The sequence below is a fragment of the Myotis daubentonii genome, chromosome 11, assembly GCF_963259705.1.
Source record: "Myotis daubentonii chromosome 11, mMyoDau2.1, whole genome shotgun sequence".
NCBI lineage: Eukaryota > Metazoa > Chordata > Mammalia > Chiroptera > Vespertilionidae > Myotis > Myotis daubentonii.
Genome location: NC_081850.1, coordinates 50,765,040 through 50,782,073, shown reverse-complemented (window position 1 = coordinate 50,782,073; position 17,034 = coordinate 50,765,040). Strand labels below are relative to the sequence as shown.

At 47.9% G+C, this 17,034-nt stretch overlaps 1 protein-coding gene across 4 annotated transcripts in view; it reads right to left on the bottom strand.

Moving 5' to 3' along the window:
• The window catches only part of DAPK1 (death associated protein kinase 1), a 163,473-nt gene that overhangs the window by 77,219 nt on the left and 69,220 nt on the right, over positions 1-17,034 (bottom strand). For all 4 annotated transcript variants that reach the window (XM_059657096.1, XM_059657095.1, XM_059657099.1 and 1 more), the window contains exon 3: positions 646-867. In XM_059657096.1, coding sequence (XP_059513079.1) covers positions 646-867 — 222 coding nt within the window. The remainder of the gene's footprint in view (positions 1-645; positions 868-17,034) is intronic.

Genomic DNA, 17,034 nt, shown 5'->3' with positions numbered 1-17,034 from the left:
AAAGAGCCCAGAGACATTCCCAGCCAGCTGCTCCGGGACAGTGTCCTCTCCCCTCCCCCCGCCTGTGCTGCGGGGACTGGGCACTCAGACAGCTGCCAGGGACGGGCGCCAGTCCCAGAGCAGCGCACTAGGATCCACATCCCATGGGCAGGGTGGGCCTCAGACACCAAGCAAACTGCTTTAAAAACAAGTTTCGTAATCACCTCTGAGTGATTCTGGTTCCATTTTACCCTTTCATATAATGAGTACTGCCCGTTCCAGCAGCTGAAAATGGGTGTGTGTGTAAGACAGAGGGAGGAGGGAGAGACAGAGTAGAAGAAAGGGGGAAAGAGAATGAAGAAAGAAGCAGAGAAGGACATAGTATACTTAAAAGCTGAACATAAAACTCAAAAAACAGGTAACCTCATAATTAGCAAAGAACCCCAAGATTGGGGAACACTCGCAAATCAGGCGGGAAAACGTGAATGGTCTGCAAAATTACTCCAGATAACTGCAGCTAGGCCTCGGGGCAGGCAACACGCCCTAGTAGCTTCTCCGACGTGGCAAAGCAGAGTCCATTCTTGACCAGGCTGGGCACGGCCCACCTTCATGCCTGCGCCCCGCCTCCCCGCTGCCAGCCCGCCCCAGCCCGCAGAGGGCACTCACAGCTCCAGAATCAGGATGACGTCCGTCTTGCTCTCGTACACCTCGTGCAGGGTGATGACGTTGGGGTGCTGGATCTCCTTCAGGATGCCGACCTCGCGCTCGATGTCCTCGCGGCTCACGCCTCGCCGGCTGGACTTGGTCCTCCTTTTCTTGATGAACTTGGCGGCATACTGCAGACCCGTGCTCTTCTCGCGGCATTTCTTCACCACGGCAAACTGCCCGCTGAAGAGGGGGCGGGAGAAGGACGCGGGTCATTTACACATTCTTTTTGTTCATTAAAATACAAGATTTGAGCAAGGGTGTGCGGGGGGGGGGGGGGGGGGGGGGGCGGGAGCGATGGAGTTGTGAGTAGAAAAGTCCAAATTGTGAGCAATTAACACAGTAAGTAGGGCTAGTTCTTATTCTATTTCAGTTTTATTAAGCCAGTTTCTTTGTGACCGAGGGATAAAAGTTATTTTCCTGAATTATGCTTTGTTGGATCGGTAATGATGCCTCCACTTCTGTGCTGGCCTCCTTCCCTTCCATTTCCGATTTGGGGACCCCGGGAAGGAGCTCCTGGATCAGACCTCACTCCCAACAAGCTCTTTTCCTTGTGTGTGTAGGAAAACAAGAGATGGAGGCCAGGGAATTGGTAGGAAAATATATAGAGCTCTGACTCTGATGACATATTTCTAGCACCAACAGTTATCAACTGAAACACCCGGAACAAAAATAAGCTCTATGTGTTTTTCACACTTTGGGAATTGATGAGCCCTATGGACTAGACATCTGCTGGCTGCTTCTCCAGCATCACCACCCTCCTCTTCCTTTTCCAATACCTTTATCTAGGGATTGTTGTGGTTCTGGGAAGCTGCCTGCATCCACACCTACAGATACAGATCATGTGGCCTGAGCTTGGCCAATCAGTGCACGAAGTTCTCCTGGCTCCAGTGATAGGCCCAGGACCTAAATAGAGACCTTCCAGAGAATGTTTAGACAGCGCCTTTTCCTGATTTTCTGATCCCTCAAAGCTGCTGGCAGATACCTCAGAACCATTTGAGTCACTCTTGGCTTAAAGCTAATCACATTGCAGAGACAGAGCCAGTAGAAGCAACAAGACTAGGTCTGTGGTAACACTGGGCGTGGCTAGATCAACCCTAGCCTGAAACCATCTGCCTTTGGAAATTTCAGCAACATAGGCCAATAAATTCTCTTTACTGCTAAAGCCGGTGATTTGTGTTTTCTATTTCTTACAGAGGAAAGCATCCTATCCATCCAGTGCCACAGCAAATAACCAGAGCCTCCTATGCATATATAAAAGAATATCTATATATATAAAAGCCTAAGCGACCGTTACGACCAGTCGCTATGACGCACACCGACCATTAGGGAGAAGATGCTCAATGCAGGAGCTGCCCCCTGGTTGTCAGTGAGCTCCCATAGCCAACCTCCTGCGGTCCCTCCCCCCCTGCTGGCCACCCCCTGTGCATGGATTCGTGCACTGGGCCTCTAGTTATAAAATAACTTGACACACAATAAAAGGTGAAGACATAAGTGGGTGAGATCTTGAGAGGAAAGTAGGCTACCCTGAATGTAGGTGAAACAACAGAAAGATGCTTCCTGTAAGGACCCTCACTTCTTCCCTAGCGCCCAAAGCAGGGTTGGTCCCCCATCACAGGACCTGTACATTTCTTGGCACCAGCTGGAGAACTGCTATGCAGAGCATGATCACAGTTATTTTCAGCTAGTTTCCCTCCCCTCACATGAAGACAAAAAGGGGAGAGAAAATCAAATAACTGGTAATATTTTGATGCTAAAGAATGGATACTTAAAAAAATGTTACTCATTTCCTTGAGCAGCAGGAGGCCAGAGAAGAAAAAACACATAGTGAAGGATTATTTTTATGGCAGTATCAAATTTTTTGCATGGCAGGTTATTAATGCCCTCTCTCCCCCTGCAGCAGGAGAGCAGAGAAGTTGAAGAATAAATCGCACCGGAATGCTAGCGCCGACTGTCTGTAAACTCCCGACCTTAAAGAGCCAGGGGATCTGTTACGACTTTATTACAACCACTTTCTAATTTCTCTGGGGAGTGAAGGACTGACCAGAGGGAAAAGGGGTGGGCTGCAGAGATGGTGTTTATGGAGAAAAGCAGGAACTCAGCCCCACTCCTCACAGAGACGGTATCATGTCCCCACAGAGGACTCTCAAGGGACCCCAGGGCAGAGAGAAGGCAGAGTGCACTTCGCAGGGCAGCACCTCCAAACCACAAACATCTGTGCTTGGGGGCGGGGGTGGTGAGGGTGGTGGGGGTGGTGGTGGTGGTGGGGGTGGGGGTGGTGGTGGTGATGGTGGTGGTGGGTTGTGATGCCTCCCACAGGCTACAGGCACCTACAGGCACTGAGACTTGTCTCAGGGGCTGTAATGACTTGAGGCAGTCTGTGGTTTGAATCACCTTGCTTTAAAAAAACAAAACTAAAGTGCCAAACAAAATAAAATCTGCAGGCAAACCACAAAGAATTTAAATACAGGCCTAAATTTAAAGACTATCTGAGTATGTTTTCATCGCCAAATGATCCATTGTTGACTGTTTCCCCCTTTTAACTCTATGAGATTCACACCATCCTCATTTCTTCGGTCAATGAGAAAGCCAGGCTTCAGAGGGATGTTATTTTTTTTTTTAAAATATATATTTTATTGATTTTTTTACAGAGAGGAAGGGAGAGAGATAGAGAGTTAGAAACATCGATGAGAGAGAAACATCGATCAGCCGCCTCCTGCACACCTCCTACTGGGGATGTGCCCACAACCAAGGTACATGCCCTTGACTGGAATCGAACCTGGGACCCTTCAGTCTGCAGGCCGACGCTCTATCCACTGAGCCAAACCGGTTAGGGCATTCAGAGGGATGTTTTAAAAACTGCTCTAATTCATTCAGCAAGTAAGTTTGCATAATTCAAAAATGACTCCACACGCAAGTGTATTTGCTCCAAAGCTCTATGCCTTGAGCCAGGCTGCTATGCTGGGCTTGTGTCCACTTTGTTTGAGATACAAGCCACCCCGCTCTGAAGTTGCAGGACCTCATTCTAGGAAAGAGCTTTCTGGGGGGAAGGCAAGGAGAAGAGGCTTGTGGCTAAAACACTTGGGCAATGTAGCCTTCTCCTCGCCACGGAAAATTCATCAAGTGCTTGAATGAACGGAGCCATGGCTTGAATATCCTTGTCAGTGCTCTGCAATGAACGGTAAACCACATTTGCGTGTGTGCTCAGGAAGCACAATGTTAACAATTAGAAAGAACCACAGGAGAGTCTCAAGGTCAGATGGCAAGCAATTGAAGCATCTGTGTTTTTGGAGGTCTTATGTATTTCATAGTGCATTAAAAATGAACCTGTCAGCCCTAGCTGATTTGGCTCAGTGGATGGAGCATCAGCCTGCAGATAGAAGGGTCTCAGGTTTGATTCCAGTCAAGGGCACATGCCCAGGTTGCAGGCTCGATCCCTAGTGGGGGGTGTGAAGGAGGCAGCCGATCAATGATTCTCTCTCATCATTGATGTTTCTCTCTCTCTCCCTCTCCCTTCCTCTCTGAAATCAATAAAATATATTTTTAAAACAACAACAACAAACACTGGTTGAACTCTGTTTTATCCCTTCAGGTTTTATTTTCCAATTCATTTCTTTGTGGGAGTTTTGCTCTCACTTTGGGAAAGATGGGATGGACAAGCGAAGTCAAAGATGTTGCTTTCAGAATTCAGGAAGAGCAAGTTGTCTGGGAGCAACTATTTTTTCTGCCCGTGGGCTGGTGCCTAACCTGGGCTCTCACATTTTCACTGCGGACTTTGATCCAGACACCACATTAGAACAAGCTCCCACCCAGTAAGTGCAGATTGAAAGAAACCATACTAAAACAGCTTATAATTTTTGGGAGAATTTAAAGCACGCATCTACCCAGTACGTATGACAGTTAAAAATTATTTACGGGAACTATGTGTTATTGCGAATTCCCTACATTAATGCTAGAAACAGATCTGGCTTAAATCAAAACAGCTGAAAAGTTTCAACTCTACCCTCCTTCCAAGTCTTTGCAATAAGGTTTCTAATTAACACAAAATAACTTTTACTTTTGAATTCACATATCAACCCCCTGGCACAATTACAGTGCTGGCTTATGAGCCAACTATTTTTTCCTGAAGAGCTGTGTTGACAGAGTGGCAGCAGCTTGGATCCCGGTAGAAAACTGGACTTACAGGTCTTAAATAAGAGGCGAGGAGACAGAAATGATTTTTCAAGGATGAGTTAACATTGGGTAATAATTCACATTTATGGCAGCGGAAAGACCCTGAAGAGTTTATAGACTAATGGGAGAGACAAGCATGTAACACCAGAATGTTGGAAGGGCCATAAAAAAGACGTAGGGAGGTCAGGAGACCCAGGCTGTGTCTTGAAGGTGGGATGTGACCTGGGAGATGAAGGTGTGTGTGGAGGGATGAGTTCTGAGAGGAGGCACGGGTGAGCCAGGTCAGGGAGCACAAAAGAGCCTGCCTAGCATTTCTGAGAGAAGAGGGAGTGGTGGGGGAAGATGAAGAGCAGCTCCACAAACAGGGTCCCGCCCAGAACGAAGCAAGGCCAACCCCAACTCTGTCAGTAACGTGGGAAAGCAGGGACTTCTGAGCCTCAGTTTCCCCATTCATGCAAGGGTGATGACAACATGGAGTGAGACCCTGCATGTGAGTGTAAACTGGGTTCTCTAAGCACATCAGGTCCATATAAAGGATGAAAATTAGCAAGCATAGCAAGCTGTCTCTGGTTCCTGCTTCTCAAAGAAGCACAAAGGGTCATATTTCAGAGGCTGAAAAGCAGCACCAATTTCTTCTTGGCCTTTCTACCCAACAACTTGGAAATCTATGTGTTAAGTCTCTAGCTCCACCCCCTCCTCCTTCTCCCCACCCCCACCCCCCAATCAGGAATAACAAAGCTATTTTCATTTTAGATGGAGGCCTATTCAATTTCTCCCCTTGGGTCCCCAAAGGACCTTGTGACTTTGGCTGCTGAAGTGTTCGCCGGCGGGGAGGAGAGTCTGACAGCAGTTTGCAAAGACGGCCTTGGCCGTATCTTCCATCTCCCATGCTCCTCCGCAGGGTGACCTCAGCCTGCTCCCCTGGAACCTGAGCCTTGCTTGACCAATAGAGAATGTGGCAGAAGCGCTTCTGGGGGTTCTGTCTGGAGTTCTCAGGACACGCATTCTTGGGAGCTCCCTCTCGGAGCCCCGCCACTGTGCTGGGAGAAGTCTAAGCTATGTGGAGAGGCCGCATGGACGTGCTTCCGTTAACAGCTCCTGCTGAGCTGCAAGCAGCTTTAAAAGGCCCGCCAGGCGACTGACCATCACGGATGTCTGGCCTAGCAAGTCTTCAGATGGCCCCGGTCCCAGCCAGCATCTTCGTGCAACCACACGGGACACCCTAGGTGAGAACACCCAGGCAGCCACAGAGCATGAGAGATGTTTGAAGCTACCAGGTTTGGGGGTGGTGTGTTACACAGCAATGGACAGGAGGAGCAGCCACAGAAATATCTGGGGTGGTGGGTTTAACGGAGGACCCAGGAAGCGGTGTGGCGGAAGGCTTCCATGCAGAGGGTGGGGGGCCAGTAGCTGACCCATGCCACAGACCGACCTAAGGGAAGAGCGTGGAAAGGATGGGAGCGCCCTGACCATCTTGAACACAGGTTCCCCCCAGGCTCACAAGCGAGCCCTCTCATGACATCAGCGCGTGAGGGCTCACCTTTCAGGTTCTTCACTTCTCATCTTGGCAGCAGTCCCCATCTTTCAAAAGTGCTGCATCCGCTGGGAGGGACCTCTGTGGCAAGACCCAAACCACCACCACCAAACCCCAAAGACTCACTGAAATGTCTTAACAGAATTCTGGCTGAGCTGTGCTCATCTCCAGTTTACCTTTCACCCTCCCACCCCCTTCCCCCGGGAAACATACATAAACCAACCAGTCCAACAGGACCCAGCACACATACCGCTACCTAATCTGTATGCTGACTGCCCCGAATGCCAGTCACAGTCCCACAGTGACACCACCTTAGGGCACCCAGGTGAAGACCAAGTGCTTCGTCCTGGTTCATGGAAACCTCCCCTTCCATCCTAACGCGCCGATGAAGAAGGCTGACCCCCTCGGGGAACTGGGTCCTCAGCACCCAGCTCAGTTCCCTCGGAGTGTCCCCCGGTGCAGCCCCCATTAGGAACTGCTCTCTTCCTGGCCTCTGAGAAGCTACGCGAGACAGGAAGGCGAACCGCTTTTGACAAAAATGCCAAACTTGTAATTTATTATTATTATTATTATTACATTTTTAAACACTCCAACAATTATTTGAACGGCTACCAGGGCTCAGTCAAGGTGGCAAGGTCTAGAGAACCCGAGGAGGAAAGCAGCAGGTTGCCAGGGCGCCCACAGGGAGAGGCAGAGTTTGCGGAGGGATAAACAGCAGCCGGTCACCCTGGGAACCGAGCGACACACGCGACTCAGGAGTGAGATGCTGGATGCGAAGCGCTGCCCAAGCGCGGGCAGGGAGGCTTGAGGAACACACCTGGTGGAGGAGGGCCAGCCCCAGAGGCGCACACCTTGGGGACAGCACGCTCCCCGAAGGTCAGGACCACACACAGAAGGCTGCCAAGCCGAGCAGGGCAAAACCCGGGGCCCAAGGCAAGAGCGTACGAGGGTCTGAATTTCTGCACAAGTGCTGCTGCCAGGGGGTCAAAGAACCAAATACACAGAGGATTGGGTGGCTGGAGCAGCCTCATGATAATGAAGGGCTTAGCAAAGCAGAGCCGGTGAGGACTCAGAAATAAGAAATCAGGACAGCAGTGAGCACCTTTGTTCAGTCCACCTGTCTCGATGAGACCGTAGCAGGGGCCGTCTGAGACCCATCTGGAGGGGCACATCCGTTAAAGACATGCTACTGAGAGAAAGGGGTTTCACGGCCAAGAAGTTTGGGGGAAACAGGGTAAACAGAGTCACAACAGGCCTCTGTATGCAGGACTCAGCAGACCCTGCTCTCTCCAAGAGGGGGTAGAGCATTCAGTGTTTCAAGGGGTTTGGGACTATTCCACCCATTTTTTTTTTTTTTTTTTGGCACGGGGCATTTTGAAACTCAGTTTTCTCTCCCATTAAATGGCTGGCTTCTGAGAGCTGGGACTCTCGACGCACTGATTCCTTTCCATTCTCAGCACAGAGCTGTGTTTGGAGGTTATTTCCTCACGCAGGACACCAGTCACAGTATGCTCCCTCAGGCCTGGGTGGGCTGAGCTCAGAGCTGGGGGTGCAGGTGCCCACGGGGTGCAGACCCTTTTCGGATGGTGGCCCATTAGAAGGGTGGGGACAACTAAGTCAGGCCATCCCTGGCCCCTGCCTTCTGCCTCCTGGTCGAGGGCTGAGTAGAGGAGACAGGAAAATGCTCGATGGTTGCAGTCCTGCCAGAAGCCATTGAGCCCAGCAGGGGATTCTGATGTTTTTTTCTTCCAGAATCAAGTGTATTTGGTTATTTAAAAAGGCAGTGAGAGCAGGCAGAGCAGGTGTGGAGAGCGGGAGCTCCGAGGCAGAGCGGTGGTACTTGCTGGTGGATCTACAGGTGTTGCTGAGCCCTCGCTGCCACCTTGGACCATGCGATCCGCCCCGAAGAAGAGTGAGGAGGTGACGGGCAGGGGCCCGACCCTGTGGAGCCCTGAGCAAGGCCTGACTGGCCTCCCAGGCCCCTGACTGACACAAGCCCGGCGATAACGCTGCCATGGTGTTCTGGGTGCAGCTCCTTTGGTTTCTGTCACTCGCTGCCATGCCTAATCCTCCCCGATTCAGATCTGGTCTGTGACTTCGGGATTTTACAACCGGCAGGAATTCACAAGACCCTGCCTTATCAGAGCAGCGAGTGCTACATGAAGGGGGTGTGCACAGCGAGGGGGGGGTCCCGCTCTAGAAGAGGCCTGAGACAACCTAACTCGGGGCCAGGGCCAGAGCACAGGCTAGGTTTGGTGCTTGATAGCTGTTTGCTTTTTTAAAAAAATATATTTTATTGATTTTTTTTTTTTTTTACAGAGAGGAAGGGAGAGGGATAAAGAGTTAGAAACATTGATGAGAGAGAGACATCGATCAGCTGCCTCCTGCACACTTTCTACTGGGGATGTGCCCACAACTAAGGTACATGCCCTTGACCGGAATCGAACCTGGGACCCTTCAGTCCGCAGGCCGACGCTCTATCCACTGAGCAAAACCAGTCAGGGTTGTTTGCTTTTTTTTTTTTTTTAAAGCCGAAGAGAAAGGAAAGATGAAAACAAGCCTTAGAAAAGTGTCATCCGATACCGCCTACACGGGACCTCCAATGGACCAGACTATAAAACAAACAACAATACTCCAAATATTTTCTCCGAAATATACAAGCGCCCTGTCGGAATCAGGATGACCCCGGGGAGAATAAAATGACCTAATAGAGAAAGGGTGTCACACAGGGCTCAGCCCTCCCGTTTAATCAGTGGTAACAACATCAGGTGACTGGAGATCGAGGCTTCCTTCCCCAAGTCCATGTTTGAGCTGCAGGGGGGCCCTCCGGCTGCCCAGCTGAGTCTCGGGGGGCTCAGTCCTGTGCTTGATCATTCCGACTTCAGCGGGCTGTCCCTTGGGCCACTCCCATTATTTGATCATCCTGACTTTGTCATGTAATCCCCTTTCAGCTACTGGCTAAAGTTAACTGGGCCATAAGGCACGATCTGTATTCAACTCAGCAAGCTGCTCTCAGGGGAAAAAAGTTGAAAAAGGGAGCAGGAGGTTCATGTAACTTCATGGCGAAAGAGAAGACAGACAAGGAGCTGAGGTGAAGTTCCTTATTCCATGGCCCCCAAAAAGAAAGATTCGTTCAAGAGGCTCCGATGGAAGCCAAAGGTAAAGAGAAAGGAAGAGCGGGGCAGGCTGATGGGCGCAGGCTGGGACTGTGCCAATACTACATTGAGTTGTACAGATGAGAGGGAGCTTATAGGATCTGTGGGCAATCCTCCCCGATACGTCCTCTGCCCAGTCCTGGAGCATGACAGGCCCTGCATACAGAGGCACTAGTATTTTCATGTCTTCCCTCTCAGCTTCGGTGGAACTGCTGTTTGCCTGTGTGTTTTCATGGGCAGGGTTGGGACCCTCTGTCATGCTTTGTCATGGAAAGAATTAGCTCCAAAGAAGTCAGGTCTGTGTTGGTGAAGAGTTTGGACTTGAGTGACTTGAAAGAAATGCAAATGTGCTTGACGCAGTGTGGCTTTTAGGGCAGCCCTACGGCTGATGCTCATCGGAGATGCTGTACAAGGGCCTGCCTGGCTCTGGAGACTGAACCCAACAGGGGGTGTAGCAGCTTCTTCCGGGTTTTCCTTCCCTGTGGTTGCAAGAGTCGCAGGCCCGGGTCTCAGCGAAGGCAGTTAGTGGTTGTCTGGCTGTCTGCCCAGCCGAGAGGAATCCTTCTCACTGTGCTCTTGGCCAGCCCTTACCCATGATGTCTACAGATCTGTCACCTTGGCTAGGAACCAGGTGGGGACTCACCTCACAGAGGAAGTCTAAGGAGGGGAGAAAACAGGCAGAGGACCGAGGGGGGTCACTTCAGGCCAGGCCAGGCAAGGCTGGCAGGGAAATTCACTGCTGGAGTTACCTGAAGAGAGAGCCACGCAGATAAAACTGAAAGATGATAAGTGAGAGAGAAACCAGAGCTCCCGGGAAGTCTGAGTGTTCCCTCAGTGGAAGCAGAGCTCCCTGGAAGCCTGCCACGCGGGCTGACCTCACCCCTGTGAGCAGACCAAGCAGACGTGAGGCTCCTGTCAGAGGCAGGGGAAGGCTGTAAATACCGCATCCAGGAGACCAAATACATGGATGACGCCACTTCTCCCAGGAAATGAGACTTCTGAGGAACAGATGTCTCCAATCAGGTCATAGGTCAAACCCTCAAGAAATGAGAAGTAATTTGCGTGTATGAGGTATGAAAGTGATACCTCTTGAAGTTGGGATTGCAAACCCAGCGACCTTTTCATGGGGCATCACTTCCTAAGAAAACGTGTAACCTGAATTCAGGGAGATTTGGAGTGATCGCGCACAGGGGGCTTCAGGAGCTTTGTCTGGTGGAAACATAACTTTCTGGCAGGCGAGGGAGGAAGGCATCAAGGGTAGGAGCGGGTGCTGGCCCCCATTCTGCTCGCAGGCTCCCACTTCCTCATCAATAGTTTTGGGGGCTGAGGGTCTCGACACCCCTCTCCACACTGATGACAACTTTGACTCTTAAAGTTTGAACTTTGAGCCACTTCATAGAGATCATCACCCAATATATTAGCTTTTGGAAAACTGTTTACATCACACTTGTATACAGGATTCTTTCTGAAAATTAACACCACTATTCAGTCCCAAGAGTCCAACATTGCACTCAGTAACACGTTAGAATTAATATGTTTGACTCAATCACCTTATGAGTCACCTTAATTTAAAAGTGGACTACCTATCTATTTAAATTGTTTCCACTGACCTTTCTGGACATGGAAAAGCAGTTATTCCAGGACTTAAAAATATCACACAAGATGTCTCTTCATTTGCTTCAAGAACATCTTGGCCCAGGGCAGTCCATATGCATTTATTTCTCTCAAACATTCACTAGGCTCCAGCTCTGTGCTGGGCCCCAACAGGTCCCTGGGAGCTGCTCATCTGCCTTGGAAGCTTGTCAAGGGGACAATCAGTGTATTTGATCTCCTACATTCACTTTTTTTAAAAAATATATTTTTATTGATTTTTTTACAGAGAGGAAGGGAGAGGGATAGAGAGTTAGAAACATCGATGAGAGAGAAACATCGATCAGCTGCCTCCTGCACACCCCCTACTGGGGATGTGTCCGCAACCAAGGTACATGCCCTTGACCGGAATCGAACCTGGGACCCTTCAGTCCGCAGGCAGATGCTCTATCCACTGAGCCAAACCGGTTAGGGCATCCTACATTCACTTTTAAAGCTAAGGTATACGACAGTCCTCATGTAGGCTATCTACGCTTCAGGGGAATTCTCCCAGTCTCCTTGGGGCCAAGTGCTTTGCATAAGCAGTTGCCTTAGACCATAACTTCAGATAGGTAGGTAAATTCCCTAATTGGAGCACAACCTAAATATTTCTTGAATAAAAATTCCTCATAGTCATTAAGCAATTTATAATGGGCCTTGAAAGGCCAATGAAATGTGCAAGCTCTAAGAAGGTCAGGTTTCTAAATGAACTAAGATTTAGAAATGGGAAACAAAAACCATAACCCAAACTTAAGTTCACTTCTGAGCAAGACGATGGATAGAAAAGGACTAAAAATGGCTGGTCAGAGTCAATGGTGTAGAAAACAAAACTAACACTCTTTAGCTTCCATGTTTGCGTGTGTACTAGTATGTGTAAGGCCAACAATGATCTTCAGTGAGGGGAAAGTTGGGAAAATACTGTTAAGGTGGAGATGAAGCTAGAGTTTGGAAAAGAGAAAATAAAAGATTCCCTGGCTAGGCATTTAAAAGAAGTCCCTATCTTCAGGTCTAAGAAAGTTACACTTCAGTGCGGCAGAAGCAACTTAAAACCATGCTGATCATCTTGGACAAATGTTAAGAAGTGATGCTGTATTGATGTTGAAAAGAAGACCTAACTGGATCCCTTTGTAAGATCAATTAGCTTTTATTAGTCGCCAGCAAAAACTGAGAATCAATTACTGATCAGATGAGTTAAAAACAGCAGGTGGATCAATAGGCTGCACAAGCAGCAAACACGCTCCCCTGCCCCCGACTGGATTCTGAGACAAGCAGAAATGGGAAATTATACAGACGAGAAAGGAATGTTTTTATTTCAGCACGGCCTGTGACATGATTTTTCATGATATTTTTGTAGGTGAAGTGATGACTCACCATGTGGTGGATCTGGCAGGCCACAAGGCGCTGGAGTTTAGCACTGTCCTAGACAAGACATTCTTCAGTACATCAGAGGAAAGCATACTTACCACATTTTAAAATAACTAGTCTAAAAGCAATGGCTGACTTTACTGACAGAACCTAGAATCTAAATTATCCCACAGGCTACATAATAAAATTCATAAGGGAGCCCGACTGGCATAACTCAGTGGTTGAGTGTCGACCTATGAACCAGGAGGTCATAGGTTTAATTGCTGGTCAGGGTACATGCCCAGGTTGCAGGCTGGATCCCCAGTGTGAGACATGCAGGAGGCAGCCGATCAATGATTCTCTCTCATCATTGATGTTTCTATATCTCTCTCCCTCTCCCTTCTCTCTGAAATCAATAAAAATATATTTTTAAAAAATTTCATAAGAGAAATGCCTGTAGTTAGGTCCAAAGAAATTAATCTTTGGACCTAACTATAGGCAATTCATATAGAAAATATCTGATGGTTCTAGCTGATTACAAAGGACACAAGCACAGTGCAACCGCACTGTCACCCCAGTGCTCAGGAAGAGCTGGACCCCGTGCTGGGCACTTGCACTTTTGAGGAAAGATGCTGACAGTGTAGGTGGCAGTCAGGGGGAGGACGGGGCAGTAAGAAGGTTTTGCCTCTGGTGATGACAACTGTTGCTACCTGAAGGGTTGTCAAGAGGCCATCAGCCAGGAATGAGGGGTAGGTTGCACAATGGTCTCTTAGAATTCTCCCAACCTTACGATGCGTTGCTTCTAGGGACTGCAGAAACCCAGGAGAACATATTGCAGAAATAAGGAGAACATATTTTCGAGTATGTGCAGTTGAAATCCTACAACAGAATTTCTTTCTTATGTATTTTCTGAATTTCTGTTATACTAATGATCGTCCCAGATTGAAACTCAAAATAAAATCCATATTGCCCTCAACATAGCTAAACTCTATTTGGAAATGCAGGTGAAGTTAACTTTAATAATATGTTTTATGTATCCCAACATATTAACATATTATAATTCAACATGTCAAGAATTAAAAATTGTGACATATATTACCTTTTGTGTGTATGTGTGCTTGAATCCTAGCGTATGCCTTACTCCCACAGCACACCTCAGTTTAGACTAGCCACATTTTAAGTACTCTAGCTAATATTAGAGCTATAATATAAAACTGGGGCATATCTTGATTATTTTGTTTATAGAAGAAAAGTGGGAAGGATACTCATAAAAACACTGGGAGGTCAACCATGGCTAATTGAGCACATTCAGCACTGGAAGAGAAAATATATCACAGCTGACCTTATTAGAAGACTAATAGAGACCAAGATTTCTCTTGGAAACCATTCTACTAGTAAGTATTTTGGACATTTCTCTTAAAAATATGTGAGCACATTTTCACCTCTTCAGTTATGTGCATTAAGGTGGTTTTCTTTTTAAACATACCCTGCTATTTGGACTATGGAAGTCAGTTGGACAACCAACATGTTCTAACAAACATTTATGTTCTTGAAGTCATTTACCAAGTCTTGAATCAGTCTTTCTCTAGCACATTCCTGTTGGTATAACCACTGCTTCATGCAGATGAGCTGATGGCTCCAAAAAGGTAAACATCAAGATTTCTATGCAAAAAACAAAACAAAACAAAACAAAAGATTTCTATGCAGCATATACTACCTGAGGCTACAAAAATGTAACCGGCCCAGTGAGAAATACAGAGGTTATGATTCAGCTGATTTTAAAAGTCTGATCCTATCTGGTAAGTTGATTTTTTAATATAATGTTATTTATTTCATAGTTACCCCTTCCCTCCTGCCAAGGACTAGAGTACAGAAAGGAGGACAGTGACAGATAGTGAAAAAGTGGGGGATGGACTAGAAGTTCCCAGTGAGGCCAAAGAGCAGTGATGGCGGCAGGGGTGGGGAGGAGGAGCGGTGAGAACGGCTGCCTGGACGTGGAGATTTGGGTCGAGTTTCTGGTGATGCTGTGGAGCAGAGGAAAAGGTTACCGGAAATGAGGAGGTAATGGTTACATCATTCCCAAGGAGGTTAACGAGGCTGACAGGATGGCAGGGGAGCGGAAGGTTTCCACTGTTCACAGGCATCTGCCCTCTCTCTGCACCATAAACCCAGGGCTCATTCATTTCTTCTTCCCTTGTGAGGGATCCTCACACTGATATCCATTATTTGCCCCAGCTCATGATAATCACAGGAATCAGCAAGCCGGTCATGAGGGACACATAGGACTGCCGCAGGCATTTTCACAGAGTGCTCAGTGCTCCAGCCAAACTGCCAGTTTAAACGTGTGAAACAACTGGGGTTTCTCCCTGAACTCCAGGTAATTGCTACATTCATTCATTCATTCATTCATCCACTCACTCACTCACTCAATGAATATTTCTTGAGGATTGTTTATGTGTCAGACATGGAATGATGGTTCCCCCCCCCCAAAGGGGAATCTGTAACAATGACATGATATTCTTCCCTTTCCCGGCTGAGACAATCTATGAGTCTTTCTCCCACTTTACCATGCCTTGGCTTCCTTCCTTCTCTCTATAAAAAACAGAAAGATAAACATCTTGCCCCTTTAGAAGTGGCCAGCTGTGTCCGCTACTGACCTAGAGAAAGAAGGTGCCAGATCAGTCACTTCTTGACAGAACATGAACATACTACGCTGCTGCAGATTCCGATCACCAGTATCGCAGGGTCCTTCATAGCTCAGAGATCCCATTAGAAGCGGGGGCAGTTGGTAAAGTGTGACTGCGGCAGGGAGAAAAGCTTCATGGTCACCGGGAACCACGGCGGAGCCAACTGAAATGGGTATCAGTTTCAGTGAACTGGCTAAGCATGTCCTGACCACATTTTCCAGGACCTGTCCATCTACGGAAGCGCAGTGAAGACCGTCACAGAATGTCAACCACCCCTGGACCCCCGGAGGCCGGATGCTACGGCCGCAGAGATTCTAACGACTCCTGCTTCTCTACTGGCCTTTTCCTGACACCTCTTAACTCCTTTCACCTGCTCTGGACTGAATGCATGTGCCCGTCCCATCCAATTCATATGTTGAAGCCCCAGCCCCCACTGTGATGGTACTTGGGGGTGGGGCCGTTGGGAGGTGATTATAGTTAGATGAGGTCATGAGAGTGGCCCCATGAGCGGATTAATGCTCTTAGGACAAGTGGTTCTCAACCTTCCTAATGCCTTGACCCTTTAATACAGTTCCTCATGTGGTGGTGACCCCCAACCATAAAATTACTTTCGTTGCTACTTCACAACTGTAATGTTGCTACTGTTATGAATCATAATGTAAATATCTGATATGCAGGATGTATTTTCATTGTTACAAATTGAACATAATTAAGGCATAGTGATTAATCACAAAAACAATATGTAATTATATATGTGTTTTCTGATGGTCTTAGGCGACCCTTGTGAAAGGGTCGTTCAACCCCCAAAAGTGTCGCGACCCACAGGTTGAGAACCGCTGTCTTAGAAGAAGAGACACCAGAGAGCTTGCTCCCTCTGGCATCTGAGGACACACTGAAAAGGCAGCTGTCTGCAAGCGAGAAAGAGCTCTCACAGATCCCAACCTCCAGCCTCCAGAACTGAGGAAATTAATTTCAGTTTAATTAAACTGGTTTAAACCACTCAGTCTGTGATAGGACTAATACACACCTCCAAGTTCACTTTGCTTTAAAATCATTTGGTACAATCAGAAAAGCTGCCAAGATTCTAGCAATTCTTTCAATATTACATTATGTCCACTCACTTCCAGCTGGTTAAGAAAGGAACTGGAGGAGAAGGATGGACCTGGTATGGGACCAGATTCCAGCAGAGCGCAAAACCCATCTTTGTTGAAAACATAAAGTTGATTCTTTTACGTAGTCTAGCTTCGAAGACCTTCTATGTCAGCGGCTCTCAACCTGTGGGTCGCGACCCCTTTGGCGGTCGAACGACCCTTTCACAGGGGTCGCCTAAGACCATCCTGCATATCAGATACTTACATTACGATTCATAACAGTAGCAACATTAAAGTTATGAAGTAGCAACGAAAATAATTTTATGGTTGGGTCACAACATGAGGAACTGTATTTAAAGGGCCAGAAGGTTGAGAACCAGTGTTCTATGTTGTTCTCTTTTACGGTTTAGTTCTGTTCTTGTAGAGTACCAAACTCTATGTGAGGCCCTGTTCAAATTTCTTATCACATTAAGCCCAAGAGTTTCAAATGAAAGAAAATGAGAGGGAATGAATGTGTTACAACATATGGTCTCCGATGTATGATCTACTCCAGGGTGAAGGACGTGATGAATTAATTGGTTTGTTCCCTCAATGCAGACCCTCTCTCCCCACCAGGTGACGTGCCTCCAAGTTTCCCAGCCGGCTCTGCCAGGCAGGTTTCCAGGCTGGCTCTGTTTTGTGGGCTGGTCATGTGAGCACATTGCTTTTGTCCCCAAAGGCTATGTTCCATGCAGCCA